The following is a 17,572-nucleotide window of genomic DNA, read 5'->3' on the forward strand; positions in this document are numbered from 1 at the left end:
GTCTATTTTATTATCTTCCATCGCGGACTTTATTCCTATCTTGATCATTTCAAAGGACCTACCTTCAAAATATTCCTTGAATTCTGCGCTGAGGTCTTCTCTCCATATATATTTTGTCACTGGCCTCTCTTTAATATTATTTATATAATTCCCCCCAGTATTCTCTTCTGTGCTTACCATATTAATAATTATGGGTAAGTGATGCAATTCTCCCCAACCTTTAACATTTATCCTCTTAACGAGTGGTAATGCCTCTCTAGAACATAATACTAGGTCAATTGCACTACCACCCATTTCTGTGTTAAATTACCCAGTTCATCTCCTGGCCACCACCCATTTAAAATATAGAGTTCTTCTGTACCACATAATTCTAACAGTTTTCCACCATAGTTATTGCAAACTTTATCTTGACTAATTCGTTTTCTAATTATTATTTCCTCAGCCTCTTTACTATAAATTGGTTTTAAGTCTGCAATCCTCGCATTAAAGTCCCCCATTATTACAATACCTATGTCTTCATATATATTCCTTAATCTGTTTACTTCTAGTGCTAATTCTGTGAAGAATTCCTTGTTTGCCAATGTCGAGTCCTCGGGAGGATTGTATACAAAACCGAAACATAGATTAACCTCCCTCTTCTGTTTTACCCTTGTTTTCACCCAAAGTATTTCTTCAATATCTGTTTCTATTATTTCAATTTTCTCCTTTATTTCTTCCCTTATCAAGGTTAGAATACCACCTACCTTTACGAGCATTCCTGCCCCTTGCCTTACTATACGTTTTAAAACCATCAATATGTACTTCATATCCCGGTGCTATCCAACTCTCAACAAAGGTAATGATGTGCATTTCTGACATTAACAATTTCACCTGTTCATTTCCTAACTTGCTCAATAAACCTTCAATGTTGACCATACCAATATTCCATTCTAGCTATTTCTTACTTTTACCCTCAGAGGGGTTGCTTGTCTTACTTCTAGTTATTCTCTTTTTCTCCAGTTCTATAATACTACCCTCTGGTGAAGTAACTATTTCTTTGTCTAAATTGTATTTCTGTCCTTTGCCCTTTCTAATCCATAAGTCTATTACACTCAAGGGTTTACCTTTCCCAGCCAGAGTCTTGGTTCTGTCATCAGGTGTGCCGCTACTTCCTGGATTCGTGTCGACTCGACAGTCAGCTGTTTGTCCATCCTCCTCCACTAGGTGTTCGTCACTCTGCCGTCTTCTGTTCCTTTGTAGAGTATGCAGATCGCTGTTGTCATCAGATTGTACGTTATCAGCCACTGTGCAGGCAGCTGACTGGCACATTCCTTCCTCTACAGGCCGTTGCACTTCCTGGTGTGATGTACTCAACTGCCTATCCATTTCTCGTAGCTGTGCAATTGACCAGATACGCGACCAGTTACTGTCACCTATTATAAGACGTTTACCTCTTATGTATGCTTTTAGTCCATAGTTCCTAGCTTTTACTAGGTGAAATCGCAAGACTCTCTGTTCCATGATTGTCTCTTTATCCATATCTCTTCTTACCCAAATCCTTTCTCCTTTCAAGTTCTTCCCATTGAGGATAATTTTGTTCGCCTTCAAAGCAGAAATCAACTTAACCTTAATAGGTATTTTCCCTTTGACTCTCCCCAGCCTATAGATTTCATCAATATATTCTTCTTTACAATTTATCTTTATGTGGTTATTTATGATATCCAACACTTTATTCGTTAGATCATTCAAATCCTCCTTTTCCTTCTCTGGGATGCCGTATATGAAAATATTTTTCCTCTTTGCGTCCTGGATAGTCATTTTCTGTTGCCACTTTAATTTATCAGTTTCTCCTTCAATCTCCTTCATATTCGACTTCAATAATTCTATTTCCCTAGAGTTTTCCACCACCTTTTCTGTCATAATTCTTCTCTCTTCTTTTATACAGTCTTTCATTTCTGTCATATTATTTCTCAGCTCGCGAATTAACTCCCTCGTTTGCTCAAACTGGCAAGCATCTCTGACTATTTCCCTAATCTTATCTATGTCCTCCCAGCTCAATGAACCCGTTGGTCCAGGGTTCATTTCTATGCCTCCTATTATCAGAAGAATTGCCACCACTGCTGCTACCATCATAGTTCCCTCAAGCCCAGATTTTCGTAAATGCACCTTATCACTTGGCGTACACACACACTTCACTCGCCCGTGCCATCGACCTATGGCCACGCGATATTGCTCTATAGCAATATTCATACTTCTCACTCAGCACTCACTGCACAATACAACCTCTCGTTTCGCTAGCTCGATTACAACTGACGAACTTAGCATGATGGAAACACAAGCAACTACCTCAGGCCTGCACTGCTAACAGTTAAGGCGAACCTGGTCATTCGGATTCTGGGGGACCAGGACATCATGCAGGGAAGAGTCAGAGCTTCCCAAAACTTCTGAAACCCAAGAGAATGCAGTTCATTGGCACACTCAACGTACAGACTCTGGCTAAAACAGGCAGACTCAAGATTGTGACTGATACCTGTGACAAGTTTAGAATTTTTATTCTTGCAGTTCAAGAAACGTGATTTCGTGATTATGATCACTGTGGATATCGAATATATAAGGGGAGGCCTGCAACTAAACTCTGAAATAGTAATTTACATATTTTGGGCAGTGCATTCCTAGTACATAACAGCATACAGAACTCGGTGATAAATTTTACATCACCTTCGGAACGTCTCTCTCTACTCATGATTAAATGTGCTAACAAAGCCTACACACTGGTTAATGCACACGCTCTGGTGAACAGTGAAACTGACAAAAACAAAATTGAGAAGTTCTGGTTGCAACTCGAACGAGCACTCACCATGATACCTCAGCATCACGTTAAAATTCTCCTTGGGGACTTCAATGCACAAACCGGCAGGGAACGAGAATACAGAAGCATCATTGGGTGCTTTTCAGCACACAAGAAGACTAATGCCAATGGACATCGCCTAATCAACATATGTAGAATGGCTAACCTCCAAATAATGTCCACACACTTTAAGAAACCTCCGTGGAAAATGACCACTTGTAAATCACCAATCAACTACATAGGTGAATACCAGATTGATCACGTAGCCATCACAAGAAAATACTCTCCTGAAATCATGAATGTGCGAGTTCGCAAGGGTTACGTAGAGTCCGACCACCATCTTTCACAAATCAAAGTCCGCTTCAGACCTAACCGGAAAAGTTATCAGAAACCTAAAATACCACGCATTGATCCAGAATACTTAAAAGATCACGCACAGGAATTCATGGAATCAATGCAGACTAACACAGAAACATGGGACACCCTTCTTGCAACCATTCAAGACTCAGAGAAGAAACTTGGCTAACCTCCACGAAAACGTAAACACAGGTGGTGGACTGCCGATTGCGATAGAGCTCTGGAATCCCGCATGCAAGCCTGGAAGAATTGGCATAGTCACCAAACACCAGAAAATTGGAGTAACTTCATAGAAATACAGAAGCGAACAGCCAAAACTATTAGACGAGTTAAACGTACCTACCACCTCAATAGATTGTCGGAAATTGATTACGATTTCAAAAGGAACAACACTCGAAATTTCTATAGAACTTTTAGAGAAGAACTGACTAACTACAAACCCCCTAGGCCTAATATTTGTTTTCGTCGCATCGATGGAACACTTGAGCCGAATACAAAAGCCAACTGTGACATCTTAAAGCAGTACTTTGAGGTGTTACATAACTGTGAACCTCCTGCCGAAAAACTGCAGTTCAGCATATCCACCCCAAACCATGACTCACTTCCACCAACACATGACGAGATACAGAATATTGTATTAAATCTGAAAAACAACAAAGCACCAGGGGAAGATGGTGTAACTGCCGAGATGCTCAGGATCGGAGGTGAGGTCATTATTGACCGATTACAAGCCATCATTGCGGATATATGGGAGAGCGAAATCATACCTGTAGAGTGGACAGCTGCTTTGATTCATCCTCTACACAAAAAGGGTGACAAGACAGATCCGAACAATTACCGAGGTATCTCTCTCCTCTCAATTGCTTACAAAGTATTCTCTTGTGCTCTCCGTACCAGATTAGAACAACAGATAGAATGGAAGATTGGAGAATACCAGGCGGGCTTCAGACCTCACCGATCGTGTGCAGAACAGATCTGGAACCTCAAGATGATTCTCCAATCATCGCCAATCAATTCGAACAGTGGTCACTTTTGTTGACTTTAAAAAAGCTTACGACTCGATTGACCGTGTCACCCTATTAGATGTACTTCATGAATATGGTGTTGACAACAAAACAACGAAGTTAATCCAACAGGCTTTAACTAACACAACTTCTAAAGTGAAATTCATGGGCGAAATCTCCGAATCATTTGAGATAAGAACAGGCGTGAGGCAGGGTGATGGATTATCTCCACTGCTGTTCAATCTTGTACTAGATAAGATCGTTAGAACATGGGAGAAAGAAGTACACGGGATAAATATGGGAACGAGAGATAAGCGAATCAGTATTAAGTGTCTTGCCTTTGCTGACGACCTAGCAATAATCACTCGCACTCCCGAGGAAGCCAGAACCGCTCTTGAGAATCTGCATGAGTTGCTATTAAGACTGGCCTCCAAATATCATATGAGAAAACACAATACATGGACTCCAAGAACACCAGTGTGGAATCACTTGGGACCAAATATGGCAATATCACACGAGTTAAACATTTCAAGTACTTAGGTGAAATTATCGGAAGCACTGGTAACGACAGGATAGCCAACAAAATCCGTGCCGAAAAATTACGTAAAGCCTACACAGTCACCTGGAATATCTACAATAAGAAATCCCTTTCCTTCCAAGCCAAGCTGCGTCACTACCATACAGTAGTTCTTCCTGAAGCACTCTACGCGATTGAAACATCAACACTGACCATCATTATCAATGGCATCGAGAAAATGGAACGGCAAATACTTAGGAAAATGTTTGGACCTAAGTTCCAAGATGGAATATGGATGCGAAAAAGCTCGGAAGAACTCTACTCGCTGACCGAAAGATTCACTTCAATCGCCCGGAAAAGACGTATGCAATTCTACGGACATCTAGCACGAATGGACGACTCGCGACTAACCAAGAAAATCTTCCTCATTATCAGCGGAACCCGATAAAATAAAGTACGGTGGCTTGCTGACACCCAAAAAGATCTCGCAGAAGTCGGAGTTGACCCACTGACAACTACACGGGCTACATTTAGACACAAAATTAACTTGCACAGCTTTGCAGCCAGACAATGTACAAGAAACTTGAAACTCCAGGAGGCATGGACTCAAGAAAGACGACAGACTCACAGTGTGAGGATGAAGAAGGTTTGGGAGGATAAGAGAAACAAGAAGAAGAATGCTAACTAATGGTTCTACGTGCTCCATAGAGGGCCTAACGCATATAATAAATAAATAAATAAATAAATAAATAAATAAATAAATAAATAAATAAATAAATAAATAAATAAATAAAATATTCTCTCTCGAACATTATCCGATCCCGAACACCTGTTAAATGAATGTTTTCCCATGGCACCGTAAGTCAAATGATATTTTACTCATGCGGTTAGGTAAGTGGGTTTGCGATGTTTGCCCTACTTTCACTCGAATGAATTTTTTTAAAAGCTTTCTGTTGCGACTGACACGAAGAAATATGTTATTAGTAACGCTCCTCCGTCTGCCTTCTCTTAGTCAACTCTTGTTCTCTTGCAACCCCGACGATATTAGAGCATTCGAGGCTTAGGGAGTCTTTCATTTTCACGCCCGGTGTGGTCCTTATCTTTCTTGGGCCGATACCTTCATTTTTCTACATGTCGGAAACTTCCATTTTCCCTCTGATTAATGTTAATAGAGGATGGTTGCCCAGTTGTACTTCCTCTTAAAACAATAATCACTGATTGAGTTGGCCGTGAGGTTGGGGGCGCCCAGCTGTGAACTTGCTTTCGGGAGATAGTGGGTTGGAACCCCACTGTCGGCAGACCTGAATATTGTTTTCCGTGGTTTCCCACTTTCACACCAGGCAAAAAGCTGGGGTTGTACCTTAATTAACGCCACGGTCGCTTCCTTCCTACTCCTAGCCCTGTTCTATCCCATCACCGCCATAAGACCTATCTGTGTCGGTGCGAGGTAAAGCAAATTGTACAAAAAACAAAACAATAACCACCACCACCACTATCTTAACTATGTCGGTCAGCCAGTTAGTAAACGCGGTTGGCAACCACGGGTCCCCTTGCTAAGTCTGACAGAGCTTCCACTTACCCGTACCTGGAGGTTGACTTTGTCCAATGAATTTAAGGGTTCGCTATTGCCAATGCAGCTCTAACGCCTTTTTTTTAACGTACCATTTTGCATTCCCATTTATTGTCACTATAGGCTCCTCGCTTTCATTTTTCCTGTCCGACCTCCCTTTGTCAATTATTCTTTTCTGGGCCTTGACAGTATTAGGTAATAATAATAATAATAATAATAATAATAATAATAATAATAATAATAATAATAATAATGGTGTTTGCTTTACGTCCCACTAACGCCGAGGTGCCGGAATTTAGTCCCACTGGAGTTCTTTTATGTGCCAATAAATCTACCGATACGAGGCTGACGTATTTGAGCACCAAATAATACCGGACTGAGCCAGGACCGAACCTGCCAAGTTGGGGTCAGAAGGCCAGCGCCTGAACTGTCTGAGCCACTCAGTCCGGCACAGTATTAGGTCTGCGAGGCCCAGAGCATCTTTCATTTTCATGTCCTTCATGGGTCTTGCCTTTTTTCTTTTTTTTGCCGAGATCTTCATTTTTCGAATGTCGGAAGTCTTCCAATTTTCTCTCTGATTAGTGTTAATAGAGGACGGCTGCAGAGTTGTACTTCCTCTTAAAACAACAAATACCACCATCACCACCACCATCACCATCACCATCACCATCACCATCACCATCACCATCACCATCACCATCACCACCACCAGTCAGTAAAATAAATCCGCTTGGGGAACATTTTAAGAGAGAGAATTCTTTAGATAAGGGAGAGTCCCGGCCCGAGAGAAAGCGTAACTCTCTAGGGGGCCCGCCCCGTCATTCGGGCGGGGAATGAAAACTTTTCAAGAAGAAGAAGAAGAAGAAGAAGAAGAAGAAGAAGAATAAGAGAGACTATTCAAGTCTGGAGGCTCATTGGAAATAGTTGGCTATTTGCCTCTGAGATATTCATGAATTACTGTTATATTATTACCATACTAATTGATATGCTCAGGGTTTTCTAGGAAATAAATTGAACAGATCTTGAATGGTGTTCAAGGTTCACCGTGCTGGCTGTGCTATCAATGGCCTTGCTTTCAACCTCGCCGGGTATAATGTTCAAGAGCGGTGTTTGCGGGTTCCGTTAGTCAGCTGTCTTGTCTTGTGTGGTCTGGTTAGTTGTGAGTGGACAATGAGAGGTGGCAGTTAGTACAGTGCGAACCTTCTTGTTTCCAGCTCTCATGTCGTGGATCGAAGACCCCGGGGTGGCCGAGTTCCGTGGACTCAACCTCACGCAGCTGGGGGTCGACGAGGCCTATGTGAACGTCACCTCGCAAATTCCTGGACTGTGGCTCTACACGCTCTCTCAAGAATGTTATAAGGTAAGTGCAAGCTGGTTCTGGTGCCCCTCCCCCTCTGCACATCCCATATCGTAATCACATGCATGTTCTTCTCAGAAATACTTACATTGAAGTACAGTAAGTAAGTTTAACAAAAACTACAATGTATAGCGGAAACAAGAACGTGTTTATTAGCTGCGGGCTTCCCACCCTGGAGGCTGAGGTTCGAATCTCGGTCGATTATGGCCGAAATTTTCATCTCTGCGTGGCCGGCAAAAGCTGAAGAAGGAGTGCCACAAGTGTGAGAAAAGCGCTGGAAGAAGAAAAATCAACATCAACAGTCGGGCTCCTTGGATAAACGGTCAGTATTGAGACCTCAGGTTCAGAGGGTCTTGGATTTCATTCGTGGCCAGGTCAAGGATTTTAACAGTGTCTAGTTAGTTTCCCTGGTGTGTGTTCGTCTTAACCAGTGATGGGAAAGATATAAAAAAAGAAGTCATTGGACTCAATTTATTAGAGTTACGTAAGAAATGTTTTATTCAGTTATTTCTAATTATTTTTTCAATAAGTAATCAGTAAAATTAGTTACGATTCCTTCATAGAACGCGAGTTGTTAGGAAACCACTGACATGGGTCTGAAATGATATTCAAATTTGCAAGGAAGAAATACGTTACTCCATTTTGAGCTTTTTAGCACAGAGAAACTAATTGGCTATCATCACTAAGTGAGGCTTAACAAACTTTCAACATAATTGCTGCCAAACAAAAATCGGATGTCGCATTCGTGTTTACATTTTGTTCAGGATAATTTATTCAAAATGGAAATTCCTTCACCCCTTCACCGTCACTTGTTTATTCCGGCTCTATTCCGGCTCCATTTTTGGCCAATAGTACACGACAAGCTGGAGTAAATGAACAAGTGCGCGACGCCTTGTGTGTGCCAGAGTTGCGATATGTGTCTCTTTCTTTCTTTTTTACTCTGTTTACACTCCAGGGTTGGTTTTTCCCTCGGACTCAGCGAGGGATCCCACCTCTACCGCCTCAAGGGCAGTGTCCTGGAGCGTGAGACATTGGGTCGGGGATACAACTAGGAAGAATGACCAGTACCTCGCCCAGGCGGCCTCACCTGCTATGCTGAACAGGGGCCTGCGGGGGGATGGGAAGACTGGAAGGGATAGACAAGGAAGAGGGAAGGAAGCGGCCGTGGCCTTAAGTTAGGTACCATCCCGGCATTTGCCTGGGGGAGAAGTGGGAAACCACGGAAAACCGCTTCGAGGATGGCTGAGTGGATCCCGTTCCAGCCCTCGTACCACTTTTCAAATTTTGTGGCAGAGCCGGGAATCGAACCCGGGCCTCCGGGGGGTGGCAGCTAATCACACTAACCACTACACCACAGAGGCGGACCGTGTGTCCGTTACTATATCATAAGCAACTAAATGACATTTTGTGAAAACAGCGATTACTGCTAACTCTGATGTTAATACGCCCAGCTGCATTAACATTCATCACATCAGAAACATCCCCTCACATAGGATTGTCGTCAGTACGGACATCGAGCCGTAAAATGTGGCCAGATCGACACTCCCATGTTCCCACCAGTGTGTGGAAAAAGTGGTAGAAGAAGAAGAGAAAGGACCATATGCTAACAAAGTATCAATAACAAGTTCCCGCTTCAGATCCAACCAGTTGACCTGGAGAAAAGATTAAATAAACACGTAACTAAATTAATTATTAATATCGTATAGATATTAATGTATCTGTTTATCGTATATACATGTACTTCTTCTTCTTCATCATCTTGCCCTACCCCTTTTCCCACACCTGTGGGTCGCGGATGCGAACTGCGTACCACATGTGTATTTGCCCCTGTTTTACGGCCGGATGCCCTTCCTGACACCAACCCTATATGGAGGGATGTAATCACTATCGCGTGTTTCGGTGGTGGTTGGTAGTGTGGTATATGATCAGGAAAGTGTTGGGACGGACACAAACACCCAGTCCCCGAGCCAGAAGAATTAATCAGAAGCTATTAAAATCCCCGACCCGGCCGGGAATCGAACCTGGGACCCTCTGAACCGAAGGACAGTACGCTGACTATTCAGCCAACGAGTCGGACCGTATATACATGTACCGAAAATGAAAACCTACAACCTGTTTTCCAGTCATTGACCGGGTCAGGGATGGAATGAATGAAACATATATAGGCTGTTATTACAATCGGGTCGCCACTCCCAAGGTAATTTATTAATGAGTGATAAATGATATGAAATGATAATGGTTCATGTTTGTGGGTTACTGTAGTCACGTCCTAGTTCGTGAACCATGGGCAACGGCTGAGTGGCCTAGTAAGTGGTCCTGAGAGTCGGGATACCAGTTGCTATGGAAAGGGAGTGGGCATCTCGGACATATTCTGAGTCGTGGCCCTCCTTATGCTCAGGCGGCTAGGACTATAGACTACAATTCACCGGTGGTCCATAACCCGTTAGAGGAGAGATCCTCACTTGGACTATGTGCAAGTAGGGCAGCATCCTACTTCATGAATTTACCGAGCTCAGAACACTTTAAGCAAGCCTCGGACCTATGGGAGTAGCGGAGTCCCACTCCCATTTGACAGGCGAGGGACTCCTTGGAAACAACTGTGCGAACGAAATGGAATTCGATGGGGAGCTATCAATATTAATGGGGCTTATGGAAGAAAGAAGGTAGAACTGGCTGAGTCAGCAAAGAGGATCATCTGGATGTAATAGGAGTAAGTGATATTCGGGTAAGGGGAGATAATGAGGAAATAGGAGATTATAAGGTGTACTTGACGGGTGTTAGAAAGGGAAGGACAGAGTCTGGGGTAGGGCTCTTTATCAGGAATACCATTGCACGCAACATAGTTTCTGCTAGGCACGTAAATGAGCGAATGTTGTGGGTAGATTTGTCAGTGGGAGGAATTAAGACAAGAACTGTGTCCGTGTATTCACCATGTGAGGGTGCAGATGAGGATGAAGTTGACAAGTTTTATGAAGCATTGAGTGACATCGTGGTCAGGGTCAACAGCAAGGATAGAATAGTGCTAATGGGCGATTTCAATGCGAGAGTTGGGAATAGAACTGAAGGATACGAAAGGGTGATTGGTAAATGTGGGGAAGATATGGAAGCTAATGTGAATGGGAAGCGTTTGCTGGACTTCTGTGCTAGTATGGGTTTAGCTGTTACGAATACATTCTTCAAGCATAAGGCTATTCACCGCTACACATGGGAGGCTAGGGGTACCAAATCCATAATAGACTATATCTTAACAGACTTTGAATTCAGGAAATCTGTTAGAAATGTAAGAGTTTTCCGGGGATTTTTCGATGATACAGACTACTATCTGATCTGTAGTGAAGTAAGTATCTCTAGGCCTAGGGTAGAGAAAGTGAAATTTGTCTGCAAACGAACAAGGGTAGAAAATCTCCAGGACGAGGAAATTAGACATAAGTACATGGATATGATTAGTGAGAAGTTTCGAACAGTAGACAGTAAGCAGGTTCAGGATATAGAAAGTGAATGGGTGGCATACAGGGATGCTGTAGTAGAAACAGCAAGGGAATGCCTAGGAACAACTGTGTGTAAAGATGGGAAAAGGCGAACATCTTAGTGGAATGATGAAGTGAGAGCAGCCTGTAAACGTAAAAAGAAGGCTTATCAGAAAGGGCTCCAAACAAGGGCCGAGGCAGACAGGGATTGGTACGTAGATGAAAGAAACAGAGCGAAACAAATAGTTGTTGAATCCAAAAAGAAGTCATGGGAAGATTTTGGTAATAACCTGGAAAGTCTAGGTCAAGCAGCAGGGAAACCTTTCTGGACAGTAATAAAAAATCTTAGGAAGGGAGGGAAAAAGGAGTAATTCAGGTGAACTCATAATAGACCCCAGGGAATCACTGGAGAGGTGGAGGGAATATTTTGAACATCTTCTCAATGTAAAAGGAAATCATCATGGTGGTGTTGCAAACAGCCAAGCTCATGGGGAGGAGGAAAATGATGTTGGTGAAATTATGCTTGAGGAAGTGGAAAGGATAGTAAATAAACTCCATTGTCATAAGGCAGCAGGAATAGATGAAATTAGACCTGAAATGGTGAAGTATAGTGGGAAGGCAGGGATGAAATGGCTTCATAGAGTAGTAAAATTCGCGTGGAGTGTTGGTAAGGTACCTTCAGATTGGACAAAAGCAGTAATTGTACCTACCTACAAGCAAGGAAACAGGAAGGATTGCAACAACTATCGAGGTATCTCATTGATTAGTATACCAGGCAAAGTATTCACTGGCATCTTGGAAGGGAGGGTGCGATCAGTCGTTGAGAGGAAGTTGGATGAAAACCAGTGTGGTTTCAGACCACAGAGAGGCTGTCAGGATCAGATTTTCAGTATGCGCCAGGTAATTGAAAAATGCTACGAGAGGAATAGGCAGTTGTGTTTATGTTTCGTAGATCTAGAGAAAGCATATGACAGGGTACCGAGGGAAAAGATCTTCGCCATACTGGGGGACTATGGAATTAAAGGTAGATTATTAAAATCAATCAAAGGCATTTATGTTGACAATTGGGCTTCAGTGAGAATTGATGGTAGAATGAGTTCTTGGTTCAGGGTACTTACAGGAGTTAGACAAGGCTGTAATCTTTCACCTTTGCTGTTCATAGTTTACATGGATCATCTGCTGAAAGGTATAAAATGGCAGGGAGGGATTCAGTTAGGTGGAAATGTAGTAAGCAGTTTGGCCTATGCTGACGACTTGGTCTTAATGGCAGACTGTGCCGAAAGCCTGCAGTCTAATATCTTGGAACTTGAAAATAGGTGCAATGAGTATGGTATGAAAATTAGCCTCTCGAAGACTAAATTGATGTCAGTAGGTAAGAAATTCAACAGAATTGAATGTCAGATTGGTGATACAAAGCTAGAACAGGTCGATAATTTCAAGTATTTAGGTTGTGTGTTCTCCCAGGATGTGAATATAGTAAGTGAGATTGAATCAAGGTGTAGTAAAGCTACAGTGAGCTCGCAGTTGCGATCAGCAGTATTCTGTAAGAAGGAAGTCAGCTCCCAGACGAAATTATCTTTACATCGGTCTGTTTTCAGATCGACTTTGCTTTACTGGGGTGAAAGCTGGGTGGACTCAGGATATCTTATTCATAAGTTAGAAGTAACAGGCATGAAAGTAGCAAGAATGATTGCTGGTACAAACAGTTGGGAACAATGGCAGGATGGTACTCAGAATGAGGGGATAAAGGCTAATTTAGGAATGAACTCGATGGATGAAGCTGTACGCATAAACCGGCTTCGGTGGTGGGGTCATGTGAGACGAATGGAGGAGGATAGGTTACCTAGGAGAATAATGGACTCTGTTATGGAGGGTAAGAGAAGTAGAGGGAGACCAAGACGACGATGGTTAGACTCGGTTTCTAACGACTTAAAGATAAGAGGTAAAGATAAGAGGCCATAACACTAGTTGCAAATCGAGGATTGTGGCGACGTTTAGTAAATTCTCAGAGGCTTGCAGACTGAACGCTGAAAGGCATAACAGTCTATAATGATAATGTATGTATGTATGTATGTATGATAATGGAGAGTGTTGCTGGAATGAAATATGACAGGGAAAACCGGAGTACCCGGAGAAAAACCTGTTCCGGCTCCGCTTTGTCCAGCACAAATCTCACATGGAGTCACCGGGATTTGAACCACGGAATCGAGCGGTGAGAGGCCGACGCGCTGCCGTCTGAGCCACGGAGGCTCCTTATACATGTACTATAAATGCATTAATTTTTCTCACTGTGTAACAATGCTAGAACGTATGGTCTACACAGCTGTGATACCTTTTCTAGTGTTGGTTGTTCAGTTTCTTTGAGAAGGCATTCTCATCTGCATGACTGTCTTACTTACGTCAGGCTCCTTTCTGTCACATTCCCCTTGGCGAACACTGACGGTATTAGTTTTCCGAGGTCCCGCCTTTCTTGTGTTTAGTCGTTATTCACATTCTTCCTTCTTTCTCCTACGATCTTACCTTATGAGGTAATGCTCGTTCTCTCGCTCCTGAAAATAACCTCTACCATGAATATAACAATAGTATGTCATGACGTGATTGGCAACACTGTCCTACAGCCTATTGTTATGTATTAATCAGGAGTGCATGTTGTAGAAATATTTGCGTTATCCTTTTGCAGTGCCCCAGCTAGCACTCCTCTCCCCACCCCACCCCCATCCGCCCAAAACCTCTGTACATTCTTGGTGTTGAGGACTCGACACTGAATAACATCGCGTCTTATAAGTAAGATCTTTCTCGGTCAAATCTTGTTCTTCTCCGACCTGCACAGCAGTAAGATTCCAGCGAGTCCCCAATAGCTGCTTAGCCGAGGTGATAAAGGCCTGCTCCGTTCATTCGGAAAGACCCGGGTTCGATTCTCCATTAGGAAATCTCGAATGGCTCTCTACCAAGGGTTCTCCACGAATGCAATAGAAAATAACATCAGGTTAATTCCTAAGGCCTAAGGTGAAGCAGTCTATTTCACATAGTGCCCAGGTTACGAATTGTGGGAACCCTTGACGTTCATTTTCTAGGAACCTTCATTCTTCGGGTAAAAGAAAAAAGGCGATTTTTTCATTAAATAAGAGACTCATTATCGCCATATAAATGTCACCAAACTGACAAACAAGCAACCAAGTAAATAATAGCAAATTTTGTAGGTAGAAAATTCGAAATGTTAGGGAATGTATTTATTATACGGCTGTTCTAAATCTGTGTTCTTGACTTGTGACTTAGTGTTTGGATGCTAAGGAATGGAAGCGAATCATGAGTTTATCTGGTAGACAAGGAGATGGCCCGTTCGATAAACGCCTGCTTAATGGACAAACGAACAATAGAAGCTGGGAGTGATGTATTATCACATTCTGTAGCTCTTAGTACAGTTTTGGGACACATGCATTTGTTTCTTATCATCCGCCAGTCCGACCAACAAGGACCGGGCTGATGTCAATGAAACTCGAGAGAATGATCATTTAACATATACTAATAATCGTTTAGCGGTAAAATCAACGGTAGTATGCAGATAGTTCTACGCTTGTAAAATCCAGTGCCTGCACGTTTTGGAGATGGAATAGCCTACAAGTCTACACTCAGATCTCGTGTTTTACCCATCCTTTGCCCAGTTATTACTCACGTGGGCTGTACGCCGTCTGACGACATGCCAGTCACGCGCCACTTCGCCTAAACACCAGCTATCTCTAATACATTTTCTCATCAAATGTAGAACTATCTGCATACGTAAGGTCATACCGTTGCTGTTACCGCTAAACGACTATTAAGGAGATGTTAATTGATCATTCCCCGAGTTTCATTGACATCTACCCGCTCCTTGTTGATCGGACTGTTGGATGATAAGAAACCACGGTAAGAGGCACAGAATATGATAACACAGTACAGTGGATCATCACTCCTAGCTTCTATTGTTCCTTTGTCCATTGAGCTGCACTGGCTATCTCCTTGTTTGCCAGATAAACTCATGATTCACTTCCATTTCTTAGTATCCTCGTTTGTGTTAATAAAATGTGATATTAATATAATGCCCATAGAACATCAATACTTCATACTACATACTATTTTAGCTTCTATTATACGAGCGATACAGAAATATTACGACCCCAATATTTAGATATACTCATGTACTGTACTTGTTAGGAAAATAGGTTTGTAGAGCGGGCAATTCTGTCCTGTTCTCAAGATATATTTCTTTATATAACTTTAAAATACACTGATGAATGGGAGATACCTGGCTTGGAGCGTGTGGCAGCACTCTCGCATGGGCTCCAAGAGACATCGGAAAACTTGGCCGCTACACTGCCCCAAAATCATTGCTAATCAAATCACTAACAGGTGTATTTTAAAGTTACATAAAGGAATAGACCTTGACAACTGGAACAGAATTTCCCGCTCTACAGATCTATTTTCCTGCTCAAAATCTCTCACTTTGTCGTGCTGTCTATGTAACAATAACATATAGGCCTATGCAGCGATGTTCTGAGGTCCTGATCCTAACAAGTTTAATAGCAGCGCATTCCTTCGACACACCACGTTCCATTTAAACCGGCGACAAATAATAATAATAATAATAATAATAATAATAATAATAATAATAATAATAATAATAATAATAATAATAATAATATTGGTGTTACGTCCCACTAACTACTTTTATAGTTTTCGGAGACGCCGAGGTGTCGGAATTTTGTCCCTCAGGAGTTCTTTTACGTGCCACTAAATCTACCGACTCGACCAGACAACGTTTTAGAGAAATTTTATGCGGGAGAAACCCATTCTAGTGTAGATCTTTTACGCTCGTGTATGGGATGTGTTCCGGCATCAGAATTTCCTGTGGTGGTCATCTGAGCTAGGTTTTTTCTTTTTAAAGAAAAGCGCGCGTTAACAGCAGTACTTACGATCTTATTAGATCTTGGGCAACATCGCTCCTGTATAGAAGTTCATGATCTTTGGAATTGATATGAGCTGCCACTGAAGGCAAAACTACTACTGTTCATCCAGCCGCACTCTCAAAGATTACAAAGGACTGCTGAGTTTGGCAAGGGGTAAAACAAGTCAACCCATTTCTTGTCGTAAATCTTTTAGTGAATGTACACGTTCATCGAGGTGTTTGCTTTAGACCAGGTGTTTCCAAATAGCGGCCCGCGGGCCGCATGTGGCCCGCGAATCCGTATTTTGTGGCCCGGGAGGGCGTTTAAAAGTATTTCAAGGAATGTGATGAAAATTTACCAAAAATGTTTCGTAGCTCATTCAAAAATATATTTTTATACCGGTTATAGACCCAAGTCAGAACTAATTCATTCTTTAATATCGTTTCCTGTTGTTAAGTATTCACTTGGTCTGAATAGATTATTTTTGATTTAAAAATATAAAAATCCAAAGTTCAATGAAAAACGAGCTCTCACAAATGCCATTATAAAAATGGCTATGGGATCCGTACCAAATCTTGAACTCCATGCCAACGTCACTGTGGAGATTTTATGCAGTGTAGCATGCAATGAATACCAAGAAATACTTTAATTGTCATTGGTGTTAAAAGCGGCTTCAATTCCTCGTTCTTCTCTTGTTGGCAGTAATGGCTGATTCACAGTGCTGCACACTCGCTGGGAATTACATTGCTGGTAATTAAAGCTCTTACAACCTCATGTCATTGTTTTCCTCACTCTACTCCCACTAAATTGACCTTCTTTAAGTTTTGTTTTGACTACGTTATTAATTTCATTTTATATATTTTTCCTGTTTTTTTGTCATTTGTCAAATATTTATTTAAACGAAATGACGGGAGCTCTCTTCCAAATTGCAATGTCCCGGGTATAATATTGTTTGTTTTTAATTTCACTCTTTTATGCAATTGTAAGATAAGCAATTAAAATTATTAAAACTTCATTTCAGTTGAACTGCGGAATTTTACGAAAATTGGCCAATTAATAAAGTGCGGCTCGCGATCATGTGTAAGGTTTTCAATGTGGCCCTTGAGCACCCCTTGCTTTAGAGCGGGGCCTCTCAGGGTCCATGCGCCCGTGCACTGCACGGCGCAAGGTGCAGGAGATGACTTCACTAGGTTGACCAGAGTGCAAACCCCCACTTAACTTCCCCTACACATGTCTCCACCCGTTCGGCCTGTCTTCGCCTTCTCCACCCTCCCCGCTGATTCTCCCCTCACTGTGAAATGTTTATGTGCGGTGAGCGGTGACACTGTTGTATGGGGCAATGTTACCGGTGTTAAAACACGCTTCTTTCAACTTGGTTTCAGCAGACAATTTATCTTCTCTGGCTCTTCTTTTCCTTTACCTTTGCAATGATACCAGTTATGCCTGGAACAAGGGACCGGCTGGCAGCATTTCTGAGAGCCTTCTTTAAATTACAATCAGAAATAGGCCTACTCGCACGCAATCTAGTTTTCGTACAAGTCAAAACAGGAC

The 17,572-nt window shown here is 42.2% G+C and overlaps 1 protein-coding gene across 2 annotated transcripts in view; it reads left to right on the top strand.

The window, feature by feature from the left end:
* Hgsnat (Heparan-alpha-glucosaminide N-acetyltransferase) overlaps positions 1–17,572 on the top strand; it is a 643,222-nt gene that overhangs the window by 323,079 nt on the left and 302,571 nt on the right. For both annotated transcript variants that reach the window (XM_068228844.1, XM_067153049.2), the window contains exon 2: positions 7,490–7,635. In XM_068228844.1, the coding sequence (XP_068084945.1) occupies positions 7,495–7,635 (141 nt within the window). In that variant the 5' untranslated portion in view covers positions 7,490–7,494. The remainder of the gene's footprint in view (positions 1–7,489; positions 7,636–17,572) is intronic.

The sequence above is a fragment of the Anabrus simplex genome, chromosome 8 (genome assembly GCF_040414725.1).
Source record: "Anabrus simplex isolate iqAnaSimp1 chromosome 8, ASM4041472v1, whole genome shotgun sequence".
Classification (NCBI taxonomy): Eukaryota; Metazoa; Arthropoda; class Insecta; order Orthoptera; family Tettigoniidae; genus Anabrus; species Anabrus simplex.